The sequence below is a fragment of the Euleptes europaea genome, chromosome 1, assembly GCF_029931775.1.
Source record: "Euleptes europaea isolate rEulEur1 chromosome 1, rEulEur1.hap1, whole genome shotgun sequence".
NCBI lineage: Eukaryota > Metazoa > Chordata > Lepidosauria > Squamata > Sphaerodactylidae > Euleptes > Euleptes europaea.
This window is the reverse complement of record NC_079312.1, coordinates 143140275-143160210: the sequence shown is the minus strand read 5'-3', so window position 1 is coordinate 143160210 and position 19936 is coordinate 143140275. Positions and strand designations below refer to the sequence as shown.

At 41.4% G+C, this 19936-nt stretch overlaps 1 protein-coding gene across 6 annotated transcripts in view; it reads left to right on the top strand.

Moving 5' to 3' along the window:
- The window catches only part of CEP112 (centrosomal protein 112), a 379853-nt gene that overhangs the window by 105558 nt on the left and 254359 nt on the right, over positions 1-19936 (top strand). For 5 of the 6 annotated variants that reach the window (XM_056854869.1, XM_056854853.1, XM_056854881.1 and 2 more), the window contains exons 12-16: positions 5234-5388; positions 6872-7001; positions 10125-10217; positions 11973-12032; positions 14345-14424. In XM_056854869.1, coding sequence (XP_056710847.1) covers positions 5234-5388; positions 6872-7001; positions 10125-10217; positions 11973-12032; positions 14345-14424 — 518 coding nt within the window. The remainder of the gene's footprint in view (positions 1-5233; positions 5389-6871; positions 7002-10124; positions 10218-11972; positions 12033-14344; positions 14425-19936) is intronic. The other variant, XM_056854861.1, reaches the window with a different exon arrangement.

Below are 19936 nucleotides of genomic sequence, written 5' to 3'. Positions count from 1 at the left end.
GATACTCAATAAGTTTCTCTCAAGAGAGGGTATACAAAGCACATCATTGAATGTATGGTTTAGACTTCCAAACATTACACTTCCTTCACAGGAAACAGTTGCAGAACGTCCATCTGCCAAACTTACATGACCTAACGCCGATTGATGTGAGTTCATTAGTAGTCTTTCCTCCCTCACGAATATTTGTGAAGCTCCTGAGTCAATAATCCAAGTGTCATTCAGGGAGTCTGGACCCACTCTCACCAGCGTGGCTTGCTGTTTGGTCACAAATTGAGTTTTCTTTTTTCCTCCTCTGTATTTCTTTGCAGCAGGACAAAAACGTTTGATGTGTCCTTCCTCTCCACAGGTGTAACATCTTCTGACACGTAAAGCTACAGGTATAGACGTGCTTGTTACACAGACTTTCTCTGCACAGCTGTGGCTTGCATCCTTCCTTATCTGATGCTTGGCACAGCTCCCGGTCTGGCCGACTGCCAACTCCCGGTGCGTGTAACTCGCCTCCTCTTCTAATAGTCTGCCTGTGATATACTGTAAGGTTAACTTTGCTGCATCAACAGATTCAAGGGCTGAGATAAGTGGGTCAAAACGCTCTGTCAGGGAACTTAAGACAATAAACACCTGGTCTTGGTCGGATATCTGCTTTCCCCTCTGAGCCAGCAGTTGAAAATACGTGGCTAGAGTATTCAAATGAGCTCTGACTTTCTCACTTGGCTCCATAGTCTTTCTATAAATCCTTCTCATTAGGGAAATAAGGGATCCAGCCGTGTCTTGCACATATACAGCCTTGAGGCTATTCCAGGCATCTTTAGCTGACCCCTGTCCCGCCACATGCACCAACTGGTCATCAGCAACACTTAATATCAACGTGGCTAATGCCTTCTGGTCTTTTAAACTTTCCTAAGGCGTGGGAGCTTGTGGGGGAGAATCCACATACATCCACAATGACTCACGCTTAAGATAATGTTCCATTTGCAGGGACCACACGGCATAGTTATCTGCGGTCAGTTTATCAACCAGCAGGGCAGAAACAGCTTGCGCCATGATATCGTCGCTTACCGGCAGTAGCTGATTATCTTTCCCTGGTTCCTCCTCTGACTCTTGGTCAGAAACAACTGAACCGTCTCCAGACTGTACATCAAGGTCCTCAGCGTCGCTGGCCTCTGTAGACATCCAAACTGCTCACAGCAGCAACTCACGGCAGTAGCTCACCAACTCCAATAGAACCTCCAGCTCTCAGCATAGTCTATCTGGGCCCATAACCCTGTCGCGCACAGCTTGTCTGGACTTCAGGATTTTACCTGGTAGCAACGTCACACCACGCAGTTCTGCTATGTACAGTTTATTTACAATATATACACAGAGTCCTTTAGCTGTTATCATTCACAGCTCTGAGCAACAAAGTGCTTCGCCAGCACGTATATTTCAGGCAAGACAAACCTACATTCAATACACAGACTTATATACATATTCATGACCAATCACAGTTCACCTGAGATGAGTCATTCTGGAAATCCCCATTCCTGGCTGTGCAAACTGGATCAGACCAGCATAGTCACATGACTTAGCTGTCAGTCTGATCAGTATGATCTGTTTAGCAAACTGCAGACTAGCCAGAACATAAACATATGTTGACAGGGTCCACCCGAGGTCGTGGACTCGGGACACATACCGCACTTATGGTAATAAAAAATAAGACATCCCCCGAAAATAAGGCATAGTGTGTCTTGTTGAGGAAAAATAAATATAAGACAGTGTCTTATTTTCGGGGAAACACGGTATATATATCAGAAACGCCTCCTTAGATTAGCATACAAAGGACACTCCCAAAAAATATGTGCAATCATGGCAGATTCATTCTGAATAAGATAAACATATGAACCTTCCCCTCATAACTTCCAAGAATTGGGCATTTAGTTTAGCCAGGATGTACGCTCTTAAAAGGCTTTGGGAAGTTGGAGGGGGGATACCAAAAAATTGGGATGAACAGGTGCAGCATAATCTAAAAGGAGAGCTTCAGTGATTAATTAATCTTATATGCTTTCTCACCAAAGCAAATGCTGCATGAAGGCCTTGTATATTGTCCAGGTTAACACTGAGAGCCAGGAATTTCTCAAAGACAGTCTTAAACCATCTTGACCTAGAAGGGTCCTCTTTCAGGAATGTCTGATAGCCTTTACTGCTCAAATATAACTTACTGCTCAAATATAGTTTGATGAACAATCTAAATGCCTGTAACCAAGCCCTTGCCTCAAAGGAAGGTTCACCCAGTTCTGAACGAAGAAGCACAATAGCTACATAATGAGGAATGTTTAATAATTTTTGCAAAATGAATAGAAGAAGATGGTCAATATTTTCATTAACTGAAACAATCCTTATATGTACTCCATAGAGAATAATTGGGATGTGTAAGTTAAAAACTTGAACAGCACCTGGAACATAGGTTCTACCACCGTTTCGGGGGGAAATTAATATGCTGCCAGCACAAGTTTTTCTTTTTTCCTTATCAGTGATGGATGTGATCCCCATTTTAGATTAGATGGAAAAAGAATACCCAAATAGCAAACAAGCTTTTAAATTATGACTCTCAGACTTCTGATTGAACACAAAAGGGAATACTGCCATGTGTTCTCGTGGCCATATTGCTGTTGTTTTTATGACCAAAATTAAGCATCCCCAGTTCCTACATAGATTCCCTTTTTCTTATGCTTTATTAGGTCTCTGTAGTATCTCTTAAGAGCCAATAATTCCCTCAGAACAAGTAAGGTGTTATTGCTGTTTAGTTCCCTTTGGTTTTGCTGTGGTTCTCTTTTGATAAGCCTGCACTATTTATCAAACCATGTACCTGAATTCTTGGGGGCCAGTGGCCTTATAAAGGGAGCACTATCAAGCATAATTTTAGAGTACAGGGGCTTGAAGAGGGACAATAGCCTGTACAAGATAGTGAGGGAGCTCCTAGCTACATCAGACCCAAGTAATGATCTCCTTAAAGATAGCACTCTTAGGGAGACCATCATATCTTGGGCCAGATGAGCAACATTGTCATTCTACCAGATCTGACATAGGGAGTTTTGTTTCTGGGATTCTGTTCTTGCCTGATTTCAGAGAGTTGAACATAAGGCATATTCATATTAAATACAATGGGAAATGATCACTGCCTAAAAAGAACAAAATTCCTCGAAAGCTAGCCAATCAGCTGAGATCAGGAGAAATAATAAACTAATCAATAATGCTAGCTCCCATGAACCCCAAGAAGGTATAATCCCTGCCTGGATCAATTCTCTGGTGGCTGTTCAAGATTACTAAATTCCTTTGGATAACAAAAGTGGCCAACCTCAAACCATTGGCATTTATTACCACATCTTTTGATGATCGGCAAAACCACCAGGAGCTAAGGAAATTTTCATTGTGATGGTCATACAGTTTTTGAATTAAATGTTCATTGTCGGCCCCAATTCTTGCATTGAAGTCTCCTGCTAAGAGAAATAAGCTGTTTAGAAAATTTTGTCGAAGGCTTTCACGGTCAGAGTTCATTGGTTCTTGTAGGTTATCCGGGCTGTGTGACCGTGGTCTTGTATTTTCTTTCCTGACGTTTCGCCAGCAGCTGTGGCAGGCATCTTCAGTGGAGTAACACTGAAGGACAGTGTCTCTCAGTGTCAAGTGTGTAGGAAGAGTAATATATAGTCAGAAAGGGGTTGGGTTTGAGCTGAATCATTGTCCTGCAAAAAGTATCAAAGGTAATGTGCTAATCATTGTCCTGTAAGTATCAAGATAATGTGCTAATGAGGGTGTGGTATGTTAATATGGAACCATTGTATCCTGAAGTGATCTGTTAACATGTGAAATCCAAGAAGCCATTGAAATTCATAAACATCAGCACAACTTTAACAGAAAAGAAGAGAGTTTAAGAATGAATAAGGCTTGGCTTCCTGAACTGAAAACCTCCAGACTAACAAAGACTACAGTCCACAATATCCATGCAGATTAGCTTTGGATTTCACATGTTAACAAATCACTTCAGGATACAATGGTTCCATATTAACATACCACACCCTCATTAGCACATTATCTTGATACTTACAGGACAATGATTAGCACATTACCTTTGATACTTTTTGCAGGACAATGATTCAGCTCAAACCCAACCCCTTTCTGACTATATATTACTCTTCCTACACTCTTGACACTGAGAGACACTGTCCTTCAGTGTTACTCCTCTGAAGATGCCTGCCACAGCTGCTGGCGAAACGTCAGGAAAGAAAATACCAAGACCACGGTTACACAGCCCGGATAACCTACAAGAACCAATGTTTAGAAAATTGCTTTTAATTTTATTAAATATTTCACCCAGCAAGGCCCAGTTATCATTTGATCCATTTGAAATAGCAGCTGGTGTATATACTGTGAATAAAGCTATAGAATGGAACCCCGGTGTTAACTAAACAACTAAAACAAAATCCTGTGCCATAATCATTTCAGAATCATGGATGAACAGCACTGTAGAAATTAAACATGCTAGCCCTGTTGATTATGAACCTGTTTTATTATAGCTTTTTAGCTACATAAGTGTTATTATAAGTGTTGCAGCCACCCTATATTAATATTTCTAGGTTATATAAGGATTTAAAATTTCTCAATAACTGTTCTCAAAAAGGAAAGTAAAGGAAAAATTGGTAATTGAGGGGATGCCGGGTTCTTCCATCTGCTGTAGTAGAAGGGAAATATAAGAAGATCGCTAGATCAGAAAGGCTCTGCCCATTTGGGACAGGGGACATCAAAATAATTGAACAAGTATTGATTTGTTGCCCATTCTACTGTGAAGTCATTCTAAGCTTATTTCCCCCTTGCTTGGCCAATTCCCTGAAGAGTCAGCTGAGTTCGTGGCAAAGAAGCTCCTATTGGGAGAAACTCCACAGCTCTCATTTCAACTGCCAAGTTCTGCGCTGCTGCTATTAAAATAAACAGAGCTTTGTTAGAGAAAGACTGTTAAAATGCTCTACAACCTTAATGTGGTAATTTTAATTATGGGTTGTTTTTATTGATCTTGTATTTTTAGTTGTATAGGCATTTTCTAATACTGCTGTACAGCACTGTTGGGTTTGGACAATTTGATGTACTGACAGTGGTTTGGTCAGTCGACCGTATTAATAAATTCTGATTCTGGGTAATTGAGGGGAAATTTAGGGTATAAATAATAAACATGTAATGGAGTCTTAACAACGGTGTATTAATTTAGAACCCGATGGTCAAAGAGCTGAAAGCCCGTGTCCATCAGTTGACTATGGAAGCCGAAAGCAGCAATTTGCAGCATCAGAAATTATCTCAAGAAAAGGCTAATCTGGAACAGTTGTACCAGGCTGTATGCACTGAACTTCAAGAAGCTAAGAAAAGGTACTTAATGAAATGCTTTTGTTTTATATCTGTTGCCCAAAGGTATACAGTTCCACACCTTTTAAAATATTATTCTTCAGGTTTTGATTTGATTATAGTGTGAGAGAGTGAACTGAAAGTAAACAGAAAGGTGTCAACCTCCAGCAAAATCAGGATAAAAAGAAGAGAGTTATTTTCTGAAGGTGAGGGCTGTTCGACGGTGGAATGTGCTGCCTCGGAGGGTGGTGGAGTCTTTGGAGGTCTTAAAGCAGAGGCTAGGTGGCCATCTGTCGGGAGTGCTTTGATTGTGGGATCCTGCATGGCGGGGGGAGGGTTGGGGTCACTGGGGATGTGGGGGGAGATAGTTGTTAATTTCCTGCATTGTGCAGGGGGTTGGACTAGATGACCCTGGTGGTCTCTTCCAACTCTATGATTCTATGAGTTATCATAAAAATAGCATGAATATTATATCTTATGCTGGAGTTCCGTACAGAAGTAGTGAACCTGTGAATCGCCCGTGATAGCCTGAGGATGTGAGTCAGGGCTAAACTAAACATGATGGCAGGAAGGTAGTGATTAGGCTTGATTGCATTTCAGGGGTGGGGGGCAGCTAAAACCAGTGTCACCAGTGCTGGATAAACAGGGAGGGGAGGGTTTAACTCTTTCTCCTTACTCTGTTTTCTAATCCCAGTTCTCTCCTTCGCTCACACTGACCTGGTGTTTGCCCTATGGGGAAAAACATCCAAGTATCATATGGGTACTTTTTTCTGCTTTGGGGTTTCCTGAGTTTAGGAAAACTGGGCTGGATCCTGTGGAAAATTTACAGTAGCCTGGTTCCACCCTCCAGTGGCAGACTGCCAACTGTTCCACCATGCTGTTCTGGGAGGTCCACTGTCCCCTAGGGCCACATTTTGGTGGGTACATAGAACTGCAGTCCTGTCCCTTCCATCATCAGAGTTGTGGGATCCAAGCTGCTGTGTGTGGGGTTATTTTATCCCCACAGCACAAGGGCTCCAATCCACATCTTCTCCTTCCCCCTTCGTATTGAGTTGAGTCCCCAGTGACCTTAGAACTCCTTGTTTAAATAGATTGGGATTATTACAGTTGGATAACAGTTCTGAAATAATCTCCAGATCTTGATTGTATAAAGAAGCCCTTGAACTGGAGATGTTTCACTGTTTGTCTTTCCAACCACTTCAGATCTCTCTATATTTTTTTACTTCTGCAATTTGCCAGTAGCAGGTAAACAGAACTCCATCTATCTGTTTTCCTTAACTGGGATATGATGAGTTCTGTCTGGTTATTGAAATTGCTGTACCTAAACCACATGTGTTTTTTCTTGATTATATTCTAATAAAATTATTCTGTTTTGATTATTTTGATATCAAACATGAAAATGTAGACATGAATAGAATTCTGCTCACACTATAAAACACTAAAGGGAAGTAGTAGTCATTCTGTGTAGCTTATCTACACATTTATTTTTCCCTTGCAATATTTGTAGATGCAACTCACTTCAAAAAGAGAGAGAATGTATTGTACAAGATTATGAGCAGGACATTCAGCAGCTACAAGGCAAATATGATGCTGACCTAAATTTCATGAAACAGGAACATGCTCTTTCTGCAGCTAAGGTAAGTGTACATATATACAGGGGCTGTAGCTCAGTGACAGAGCTTCTGCTTTGCATGCAGAAGGTCCTAGATTCAATCCCTAGTATCTCCAGTTGAAAGGATCAGGTGGCAAGTGATGTAAGAGACCTAAGACCTTGGAGATCCACTGTCTGAGTAGACAGTACTTACCTTGGTCTCATTCAGTATAAGGCAGCGAAAATGAATAAAAAGGAATTTCAACCCAGGAAACCAAAGAGGCTGAAAAAAAAGAAGAAAAACCTTGTGTGTAGAAATGTCAAGAAAAATTCCCAAAAAGCAAAAATTATATTAAATCAAAGAATCTTTAGTCAGATTGCAGATATTAAAAACTGCATAAAAACAATTAATTTTAGTTACATATATAGGAACCTTCCCCAGTACAAAAACGTTCTGGTAATATTACAGTTATACACATGGGAATATCAAACATTTACAAGCATCTTTCCTATGACCAGGTACAGTTATTAATAACATCAAATACATGTACACAAAATGGGTTTTAGCCATGAGGCCTTCCTTAGTAGTTTAAATTTGTACAATACCCACTATACAATGTACTTGTTAAAATTGCAAAGCACTTAAAAAGAAAAGAGAAACAAATGGTTTAGATTAATTCTTGTGTATTTATAAAAATTAAAAGCAAATATAATTCTTAAGGTTATTAACTAAATATATTTAAATTACTCCTGTCAAATGTAAAAACTTTTACATGGAATGGGTATCTGTTGTTATAATTAATTAGGACCATCAGCAATAGTTGTTAGTGATCCAAATTTCTAGAATATTTAGAAAAATACTATCAATTAATTTCAAACAAATAAATAAGTAAATGATAAAAGGCCAATTAAAAATACAAAAGAATTTGTTACTAGAAAATATGGAAAATTTACCTCTATAAGCCAGGTCAGGATAAAGCATTGCTCAATGGTGTACATAGCCACATAATGGAAACCAAATACATCAAGCAATCCCCAATACTTTCCCATATTTATACTTTAAAGTGCAAGGAGGGTAGAAGGGGAAGATGATGATATACAGCAAAAGGTGATTGCCATACCTAAACCAAAGTTGCATCATCCCCAGTGCCTTGTAATGGCAGGCAAAATAAGTCCTCCATATACACAGAGCTTGCTGAAATGACTCAGCTATTCTCTCAACAGACACATGACCATTTCCTTGTATAAGCTGTCTGGCATCAGAGTGTTCAATGTATGAATCCAGAATGTCTCTCTCCTCTTCAGAAGCTGGTGCAGTTGCAAATCAGATGCTCAGAAGTGGAGCTTGCATTCTCTGTAGCCTAACACAACTTCTGTGGTTGTATCTCCAGGTTTTAATAGACAGATGCTGGGGACTGAACCTGGAACTTTTAGCATGCCAAGCAGATGCTCTACCTCTGAGTCACAGCCCCTCCCCTCAAATACCACGTCCAAGGCCTCTGCCTGTCTTTTGCCTCTCCCTATGTGGGGATCAAACCAGGAGCCCTGGCAATGCTATCTCAATGCCTTTTTACTAAGCCATGCCTGTCTAAACAGTGTTTTGTTTTCAGATACTGCCTTTTCTTCCTGTTTTGAAGTACAAGAGAACCTCAGACAGTAACAGAATCATTTGCATCTGATAGTAGCCACATTACCTGCGCCCTAGTAGTGCCAGATGCCTCGTTGGACATTTCCATATTTTTAAATAAAGGAATAATTAAACTGACTCTCAGGTCATTAAATATAGGACACCCCATGATCATATGTTCGAAAGTGTCAAATTGGTCATGTGAGCATCTATATGTTCTATTTGAGTATGGCACTTTTTTATATCTGCCCTCCAAAACAGCAGAAGGAAGGGCATTCATTTTTGCCAAAGTAAAAGCTCTTCTGGTATTATTAGGAAACAGAAATACTTTGGAAGTTGTATCAGAAGGGCAATACCCAAAAAGGAAGCTGAGCATATCCTATGAGCCCTAACAAATGTTCTGTTAGGGTCCAATTCCTTTACTTCCATTTTGATTAGCCTAGTTATTTCTGTGGTCTTTACCATGTCATTTGTAAATTCATTTTCTTTTCCAATAAATAATCCCATTGGCTAATGTGAGCATCTGCCTGTACAAGTCCAAGTAAAGTAGGCCTCGCCACAGATTTGAAGATCTTAACTTTCCAAAGGAATGCTTTTACCCATGCCTTAGCCTCCATTGACAATTCACCCAATTCAGCTCTCAGCACTATGCTCGAGACATATCTAGGAGTAGCCAGTAACCGTCAGAAAAAGTTAAGCTGAATGCAGTCTATCCTCTCAGAGACAGCACCAATTCAAATTTCCACACCATACAAAAACTGATTTGAGACCTTGGCATTATATACCTGTAGTTGAAAGGATCCGGTAATAGGTTTTGTGTAAGACCTCTACCTAAGACTCTGGAGAGTCACTGCCAGTTAGAGACAACAACACTGGCTTTGATAGACTAAGGGTCTGATTCAGTATAAGGCAGCTTCATGTGTTCATATACAAATACTCATTAATATGGAAAGATAGGCTCAATCAACAGCAATACGAAACCAACAAGAAGTTTTTAGTATTAATCTTTGAGATTTTAAACTTACAGACATATATATATACACACATGAAAATGTATGTGTGTGGGAGGGAGAATTTAAGTTACTGAATTGAGTTTTCTCATCTTGCTCATGCAAGTATGTTGACAAGGCTGAAACCTAAGCTTGCAGCATTCCATTTTTGAGGGGACAGTATTTGGTCAAAATTTTTTTTTTTAAAATTTAGGTCAATTTTTATTTTTAGGTTTTTTTGTTTTGTTTTTTAAATTGGTCAGTTTTTAATCAGGTCAATGATTGATAAACAGTGTTTGAATTTCAGTCACTGACTAATATTAATTTCTGGTATAAGATGACTCCTGAAATTCATTTGTTTTGAGACAACCAAAAATGACAAATTAGATGGGCAGTGTCTGCATTTAAAAACTTTATTTTTTTTCTAAGTAGATTATCTCCCCCTCCTCCCCCTTTTAGAAAACAACAACAGAACTTTGGAAGAAAAAGTAAGTTATTTGTGCCAGAGCTATAATACATGACCAACATTCCCTTTCCTATTAAATCCCTACAGGCATCTGATGTGATTGAAGAATTAGAACAGTGCGTTTCTCAATTAAAACAACAGTTAGTAGAATCAGAACATCAAAGACAGAAACAACTGAGGGTGAGAACTGTATTTTTCACTCATGAAAAATAATTATCCCTTTTTACTTCTTTTGTATAAACAGTGTGTGAAAGTGAGAGAATTTTTTGATTTCTTGGAAATGTGGGCAAATCACTCAATACTGGAAATAATAGTTCTTATTTCTAGGTAAACCCTTTAAAGAAAATTGGGACTATTTGTCTCATTTCCTTGTCTGTTGAACAGATATGAAAAGCGTATTTACCAATGGATTATAGAGAAGCATGCACTGAAGTTGAAAGTAATCCTTGTATCTGTCTTAGTGATAGCTACATTTGTATAAATTAGTATGTTAGCATAAATTTGTCACATTGGTGTAATATTTCAAAGAAATCTATAAGATTTGCTGCATTCTCCTTGCTGTCTAAATTATTCTTGGCTCTTTATGCTCTCTCAAATTCCCTGCAGTCTGTTCACTGCATCTTTTTTGGAGTAGTCTAATGTCTCTATGCAGAGGAAGGCAATGGCAAACCACCTCTGTAAGTCTCTTGCCTTGAAAACCTAAGTTGTTGCCCTAAGTTGGCTGTGACTTGATAGCACTTTACACACACACAATGCCTCACTTTCCCTTCCTGTTTATCCTTTACCTTCTTTGACTGTGGGCAGTATAATATTTTAGTTCAAAGAGGTTACTGATTATTATGTTCTTTGAAGTACTTAAGTAATAAAATGAAAAGGAAGTAGAGTCAACTGCACATGAATTTTCTTGGTAACTGTTTAAGTGTCCGTATAGATATACATAATTTGAGCAGTGGGAAATGCTCTGGAAGTGCATGTGTCATGGCTTGGATCAAATGTTGTCCCGCGACGGGCCCTTCCCAGGCCCATCCGGGACGAATACAGACCCCCCCGAGTCCACCCGCGGGGGTTCCCCACCCAGGGGGGGCAGGGGAAAGCAGGGACAAGGGTACCGGCCCCCTTGCAGGAAGCCCCCACACGCCCAAAGACTCACCTCCGTCTTCCTCCCTAGGGACCCAACGGAGCGACACGGGGGCAGGACCGCCCTGGAGCAGCGGGGACGGCCGCCCACTCCCAGCAGCCGTCACAGCCGGTCTAACGCGCGCTGCCGCGCCCCGGCCCGCACATCAGCTGGGCTTCGGCCGAGCCCGGGCAGGGCCGGGGAAAGCGCGCGGGCGGCCGGCAGCCTTCTCCCATGGGCGGGGCTCGCCTGCCCTATTTGGAACTTCCGGGGCGGGGCTGGGGGCGGGCAGGGGGAGGGGCCTCTCTGGCCTGGAGGGGATAAAAGGCCAGAGAGGCACCTTGGCCGGGGAGGAGTGGCAGCCAGAGGTGGGAGAGGTGAGCTGACTCTGGACACCCTGGCTGCGTCCGAGGGGGAGAGCGGTTCTGATTCTCCCTCGGACTGGTCTGAGGCCGAGGAAGTTCCTCAAGGCCCCATCCCCTCCAGAGCAGAGACCTCAGGGGTGGCAGCTGAGCAGGGGAGGCGCGACAAATGTAACATTTTCTAGATCAAGCTCAAGGGGCAATTGCTTTTGCTGTGGCTTGTGACTGGAAGTGGAGACAAAATGTGCCCAGCTTCCCTGCTCTCTTGGAGCAGTTTTTTTTAAAAAAAACGTTTATCTATTTGGCTAACTGGCTAAATATAACTTTCCAAGTTTCATTGTGGTTATCACATAGATGATACGTGGCTCTTAGAAGACTTAGACGGTTTTAGATGGTGCTAGAAGGTTTTCTTCAAATTCATAATCACTTATTAATAAGCAGCTCCTTATTTTTCAGGATCAAGAGCAGACATTTCTACAGGAGAAAATTTATTTAGAGAGATCTCATGAAAGCAAGGTAATAAAGAGAAGTGTCATTTTCATTGAATTTAATACCATATCTAGCCAGTAAAATGTTAAAGCCATAACTTGTGATCCATAAGAAGCAAATACTGGGCCGGAAATGGACTTGTAACTAGTGAAACAGGACAAAACTGTTAATACATTTTCTTACCCAGGGCAGTATTTTCAAATGTTTTGACATTTGCTGTTTCATTTCACTTAGGAAAATTCTCAGGTGGAATGTACAGATAGTGCCCTGTCTGGCTGTATTATAAGCTCTTTGTCTAATTCTTTTCTTTTCCATTTTTTTAGTTGTAAGTATTTAAAAGTTTAACTCATAGATTTCTGAAATAAAGCTCTAAGATTGAATTTGCACCTTGGTTAATCATTAAGTTAGAGAGTGAAGGCCAATCAGATGCACATATTCCCTATGCCAAATATGAAAAAAGTATATTAAATACTTTTCTTCAGTTTGGATACACATTTGTACAAGTTTTCCCCTCTCTACATCTGTGAAGGAAGCAGTGATTTGTAACATGAATTGGTGTCCAGAGGGAAAGAGATCAGAAGTACCTTGCCTCATTTGAACATGAAATCTATTTTTTTGGGCTGAGGATCCTCGCTAGACTTTATAGGAGTGCAGAACTTCTGTCTAGACCAGAGGCAGGAATGTACAAATGCAGTTTTTGGTGCTGTAATGGGCTAAAATTTCATTTGTTACTTGCCACTCTATGATCTTCAGTAATAGATTGACATGAAATTTAAACATGGAGCACTTAGTAATTTATGAAAAAAGAGGATTTTCATAATTAGAAGTATTCAAAAGCAGTGATTGTATGCATGTTTAGCAGAGAACAAGTCCCCACAGCTTCTGGTGATTCTGTCAAGGCCCTGACTGTTCTATGGAATAGGGAAATGGCCTGGGCTGTTGACCCCCCCCCCCCCGAAGTGCCCTCTTCCCCCAGACAGAGCCAAGTGGTCTCCCTGATTTACAGAGAAACTGATGGCAATGAAACAGGACAGATGATAGCTAGAATATCACTGGCTGAAAACTCGAAGCAAGGCTAACTGAGTGTGGCATAGAGCCCATATTAGAGCCTATTCCGTAGCAGTAATGGTGGTGAAAAGGCAGTGTTTCTCCATTGCTATTGTGTCTGCATGTAATCATCTAGCAGAGCTGTTCCATGTGGTTTGGAGGCTCTTATATCATGACATAGCCCCTAAGAATTGGACTCTGACCATGCAGTGGCCTGCTGTGGTCAATTTGCTACTGACTTTGCCGATAAAATCAACCAGATCCACTCTGGGTTAGACCCTGGCATGTATGCATATTTAGTTGATGTAGCTTGATAGATCCTCAGTTGTCAATTGTCCCCATTTCTTAGGCTGAAATCCAGAGTTTTGAGACGGAGATACATATATGTACTGCTAGAGTTTTGCTTCCTATTTCTAATGCAGCGGTTTCTACTGCTGAATCAGCTGTTCAGCTTAGAAATGGCTTGTCTGTTCAGCAATAAGAACTATGGTAACAAAACCAGCAGGCTAAGCTCTGGATGCATGTGGTTCACATCTGGACTTTGCCCACTGGTTCTTTGGATCTCAGATATGGCAAGAACATCTTACTTTAAACCAGTCTTCAAATGCAAAGATAGTTTTTGTCATAGACCCTAGTCCTAAGATTGTTTGGCTGTTCTCAACCAGGACCAGGGCTTTTTTGCCCCTGGCCCCAGCCTTGTGGAACTCTCTGTCTTGAGACACATGCCCTGCAGGGACTTAGTCCAGTTCCGCAGGGCCTGTAAGACTGAGATGTTCTACCAGGCCTATGGCTGAGGGCAGCGATGGTATTATATTAGCTGGCCTCCCTTTCCCCTTTCCTCATCCCTCTTTCCCCTTCCTTTCCCCCTCCTTTCCCTCTTTCCCTTTTCCTCCCCTCACCCGCCACTTCTTTTCTCCTTTGCTTCTTTTCCCCTTCTTGGTTCTGTCTCCATCCCATTGAAGAAATTAAATCAATGCTGACTGGTGATCACCTATTACCATCTTGGCTTGCCACCATGTGGGAATTGACCCACCCTTTAGATGGTAGGGTAATTAAATTACATGTTGTGGCACCATCAAGATACAGAATAGGGTATGTGTTTTAGCTAGACTGACTAAATGGTTTTAAATTGTAAATTATAAAATTTTATATATGTTATTTATATGCTGTTAGCTGCCCTGAGCCAGGCTTGTCAAGAAAGGGCGGGGTACAAATAGAATAATTTTTTTTAATTGTTCATGCTTAAATGAGAATAATGAATGTAACTTTCCCCCCTTTTTAAAAAACATTAGATCCAAGGATTACAGAATGACTTTGATAAAGAAAGAACAGATTCTCGTACGAAAATACGAAGACTGGAAGATATTCTGGAGTATGTAAAATGCCTTTTTTCTTGAAATGTATTTGAAAAGAAGTTGCTACAGCTTTTTTGATGCCGTAGTCACTCCTGCAGCAAGTTGTGTAGATTTGTCGAGTGAGATCTGCTTTAACTTCTGTGCTGTTCTTTTTATATATGAAGATTTGGTTGCAATTCTTTACCTGCAGAACATAGAAGAAATTTGTAGATTAGCTCACATGTAATATCAAATCATTGCCTGGCACTACATAAATGAGCCTTGTGCTTGCTTGTTCCCTCTTATCTCCACTCCCTGTGCAGTCGGAGTCAATTGGGGACTTCCATCACAATGCACTTGCTCTCTAACGCGAGGATTGCTTATCTGCTTTAAAACCGTATTTTTAATACTACTTTGGAGGATAAGTTGAATTTGGATGGAACAATCAAATTTTTAGTACTAAATGGTTAATTAACCCGGAGTACTAAAGTAGAAGAGGCAGATAAGAGCACAGTATTTGATGTTAATCAACTTGGAGTGTAGCTGGGTTTATGTGAAGATTTGCTGTATAAGTGCAGGAGCTATTTGGTTGTGGGCTAGTCTTACTGGCAAAATGTTCCACACCCATTGTAGAACAAGTACATTTGTGAATATATTTATGATCAGTTTGTAACTGTTTGTAACATTATAATATATTCATCTAAGCAGAGCATTTATTTTTGTCATGACAACTCTTACAAAGAGTCTCTGGTTTTCTGTAGTAATCATCTTTGGTGAATAGCAGCATCTGTTTATCTATTTTGGATTGATAAAGACACAAAACAAATATGCCGAAGTCAAGGCTGACAGGTAAATCCCAAGTGCTGCTGTTTCAGGAACTGCGGGATTTCCTTTTCTTTCTAGTTAATCTCTGGATTTTTGGCAGTGGGAAGATTCAGTTTTGCTTTCCACTAGGTTTTCTATTATTAGTGCAGAATTTGGTGGTGAAAGAGTTGCCATTGTGGTAACAAACACTCCAATTCTTTCCATACTATTTCACAAGCTTTTAAAATATGACACGTAGCATTCAAGAAACAATTAAGTGAGTTCCTACTTCATCACTTAAACAAGAGCATTGGAAAGGTGAGAGGTAAATCTGAAAATAAACAAAAGCACAAATCCTACCTGCAAGAGTATCCAAAATCCCTCTTCCAGTTCTCAGTGACTACCCCACACCAGTGGCACTAATCCTCCACACTTCCCTGCAACCGGAATAGCTCTTCACCAGAGACTAATTCCCCTTTGTGACCTGAGAAAGGGCCCTCTTTCACCCAGTTCGCAATCCTGTCACTCCACAGGTTGTGTGTTCTACTAGCTTAGGTTCACAGAGTACAAACACACTTCTTCTCAGTTCTGTCACCCAGCTCAGAATGCTTTCTCCCTCTCAGAGCTCAGTGTCAACTTTCTGGCTCTGCCCACTCTTGGTTTCTGTGAACTGTTCCTGCAGATTAATCCCTTGTCTGTCACAATGTGTTTCTCAAAGCATACATAAATTTGCAAGGCAGTGTGAGGTCAAGGGACTTCCATAAAGAAGCATCAGTGGTCCTAAGGTAAGTGGAGCACCACCTTTCATCAATCAAAGCAGAACATGTCTCAGGGAAGACAAACATAACCATAGACTGGCTCAGCAGAGGACCATGGACCAGCAGAACACCAAGTCAAGCTTCAAATCTTCCAGCTGATATGCAGGCATCACGTAGAGGACATGATTTTAAGATTTGGAAAACTGGCAAGTCACCAGGTTCTTTCTGTGTTTTCAGTTCTTGCACTATGGATGCACTCACTGACTGAAAGCTCTACTGTGTGCTTTTCCTCCTATCAAACTGATCCCCAGGACTCTATGGAAGATCTGGGAACAGAGGGAAGAGATAAACCTGACTGCCTCACATTGGCACAGAAAGTCATGTTTCACAGTTCATAAAAAGTTGTCACCCCAGCCAGCTTTATGATTGCTGAACAGGACAAACCTCCTGAGACAAGGGCCAATATTGTTGCTAATTCTTGCAACTTGGAGGTTGAGTGACAGCAATTACTAAATCAGATTCCTCATTGTTGCTGTCTGCTCCCAGGTAATTTACCAACAGGGCTTATAATACAATCTTTATGTTGTGGTGTTATTCCAAAAACACCAGTTATTTATGGAAGCTGACTATCAAGATAGGTTTCCTGGTGGGATTAATTCAGCCCACAGGGTATTGGTGCTAACTGCTCTCTCACTTAATAGGGAGCTGTCTAGTTTCCCTGTGGATAAGGTGGTCCATAGGTTGGATTCTCCTCGTTTGTTCCCAAGGTTAGCTCCTCCCACTACTCAGAGGAGTTTGTTCTCTCCTTTTTTCCCTGATACATCTCACTCAAGGAAATGGGAATGGCCCTTCCCTTTTATAGCTCTAGGACTAAGGAGATTCAATAGACCAAAGTACAATTCATGATTTTTAGTCAATAATCTCATGGGTTGATGGTGTTGTCTTCCACCATTGCACACTGGATAAAGGACTGTACCCATAGGGCCTTCTCAGCTATGTGCCTACAGGTATTATGACACACTTCCTAAGAAGCTGCCCCACTATTGAGACAGTTTACAAAATCATTACATGGAAATTAGTTCTTATATTTGCTAATTGCTACCATATTGACTCATTTGCCTTAGCAAGTACAGCTTTTAGAGGATTAATTCTTCAGAGGGTAAGCTCAGTGCAATAGCTTGAATTTCACGCTAGGATGCATTGTGTTTCTACATTCCATCAGTATAGACTGCCTTACAGCAGAACGACTACAGGAAGGAATTCTGACTTACGTGTGAATTCTTCTCACTGGTTCTGAGGTGGGGCAATGTTCCCAATCTTTGGAAGGCATGCTATTAAGGGGGCCCATTATTGGACTTTGGGAGGGTCCACTTCTACGATGTGTGCTTTTGATTCTGGTGAGATGTTTTTTATTTGACATCACCAGGGTAGTTTAGAAGTTACTTAGATAGTAGAAAGGGCTATTTCAGTTTCCAGGCCAGTCTAAGGTTAAGGGAAAGCCCCTCCTCCCCTTGATGTCTTTTGCACTGAACCCTGCCTACTGATCAGGAGGAGCTGCCATTTTAAAATTTTCATTATAGTGTCATTTTGAGCAAGGAGTGAGGTTTATTTGTTCCCTAGCCCTGCATCATTCAGGGAGAAACCCGCAGCATAACAAAGATAATCATAGCAGCCACCATCCTATATACCATCTATACTGGCCTCCCCCACCCCTCCACGTGCTGAAATTGTTTCGATGAGGGGCAGCCTCCTGTGTGGGTTCTTGCAGTAGAGGGATTTATATGCCATCTTTGATGATTGTTTTAAGGTTTGATTTTATTGACAGTTTTATTGTTATTATATATTTGTAAAGTTTTTTAAAATGATGTTATCTGCCCTGAGCCAGCTTGCTGGGGAGGGCAGACTACAATATGATTGATAAATAAATAAATAAATAAAATAACTGCAAGCATCTTTAAACAGTGACACAAGCAGTCTAGAATTGCCTATGACTGAAGTTGGCCCTAGTGTTCCAAGATAAAAGCCAAAGAGAACTCTTCAGTGGGTCATTCAGATTTATAGAAAATTCATCTAATACTAATAGTTACAGGTTTAGATTCTATGTTTCCCTTCAGTAAGTATGGGCTTGCTCTGTTGCAGGAAGATTTCCTCCTCACAATGACACCATAATGAAATAAATAAAGGTAAACTACTGTCTACTTAGTGGCATTTTTTGCTTTAATGGAACTTTGGTAATATTTGACTTTTCAATACTTGGCCATTTGACCTTTCAGTTGACTAGAATACCAGCCTACTTATGAAGAGAGGATTAAAACATCACTTTTTAAAAGTATACTTAGATCACATGGTGAGCTCACACTATTTAAAATGGCATCAGCTTTTGACAGTCCTTCCCTTCTCCATGTTTAGACAAGGAGAAATTGATTTTTGTTACCGTATATACTCGCGTATAAGCCGAGTTTTTCAGCCCAAAAAAAGGGCTGAAAAAGCCGGCCTCGGCTTATACGCGGGTCAATATGGTAGAGGAGGGAGGGAGGGGGGAACTTACCGCCGCCACCGCTGCCGCCATCGCCGCCTGGCCCGTTCAGCTTTCCCTGGCCAGGAGCGCCCTGGGGGGGCCTCCTGCGGCTGTGGGAAGGCTGCGCCGCTGCCGCCAGGCAGGCCCGGCTCCCCCCGGCCTGGACAGGCCTGGAAGGGCCTTCTGCGGCCGCGGAAAGGCTGTGCCTCCGCCGGGTGCGCCCGGCTCCCCCCGCCCAGGACAGGCCTGGGAGGACCTTCTGCAGTCGCGGGGGGGCGGCCGCCGCCTTCGCCGGGCCTGGAGCGAAGGTAAGCCTGCTGGGGGGGGGAGGGGTTATAAGTCGACCCTCGGCTTATACGCGGGTGCCTAATTTTTCCCCATTTTTGGGGAGAAATTAGCACCTTGGCTTATACGCAGGTCAGCTTATACACTGGTATATACGGTATCTTCCAGGGCTAGCTAAAGCAGTAGCCAGAGCCATATCTTCATTGATTTAATTTTATGTGAATATTGAGTGCTAATTGAGTGTGTCACTACTAAAAAACAAAAGAGTCAAGCACAGCTTGAAAATCAGGGCTTAGAAACGAGAGGGCGGAGACTGGACACATAGCAGCCAAAATTTATTCTTCAGCAGAAACTAAACAAAGGAGAGATCTCATACCCTTCATGTTGTATCTACTGGCTCTACTTTTTCTGGACCTTGTAGTTAAAGTGAGCAATGTTGGGGTAGGAAATTATTTATTGAATGTGGGTACTAGAATTGACTTGGTGCGATGTTTCTGCAACTCACAGCTTTCAAGCACAGGAATCAAGTGTGTGAATACTTGAACATGGGGAGGGGAGTTGCTGTCATGAGAGATGTTCTGCACTATGCTAATCAAAGCATTTGTTATCATGTTGAGTGGTAACCCTTATGGTTTAAAATACATGATAAATGTAAGTGGCTGAGGAGTTTGACTAATTATAACTTTCTCCTTTTAAGATCCTCTCTCTCACTCCCAAATCAATGGGAAAAAGCAATTGTTCTCCACTCAGTACTCTGAACATCTGAAACCATTTAGAGCAAAAGCAGTCAAAGTTTCCATCATATTGCTAAGATTCCTTTAGTTCTAGTGAACATGGTGACATAACCCTTATTCTAGGGGGCACAATGTAAAGTATGAACAGAGGATAGAAAATATATGGAAACCTTCTTTTATGGTCTCTATTTAAAAGGAAAAGTATCCCTTCAACCATAGGCCTGGAAAAAAATCTCAGTCTTGCAGGCCCTTTGAAACGGATATCCTCAAGGCAACTGCAGCATTCCAGGATGGGTTTGTGTGAGTAAAAGGCAAGGGGAGGGGAAGGGTCCTTTCCAGGGCTGTTTTGTCCTTTGAAGGTAGGGTTGCTAGCTCCAATTTTGGAAATTCCTGGAAATTTTGGGGTGGAGTTTGGAGAGGGTGAGATTTGGGGAGGGGCCTCAGCATCAGC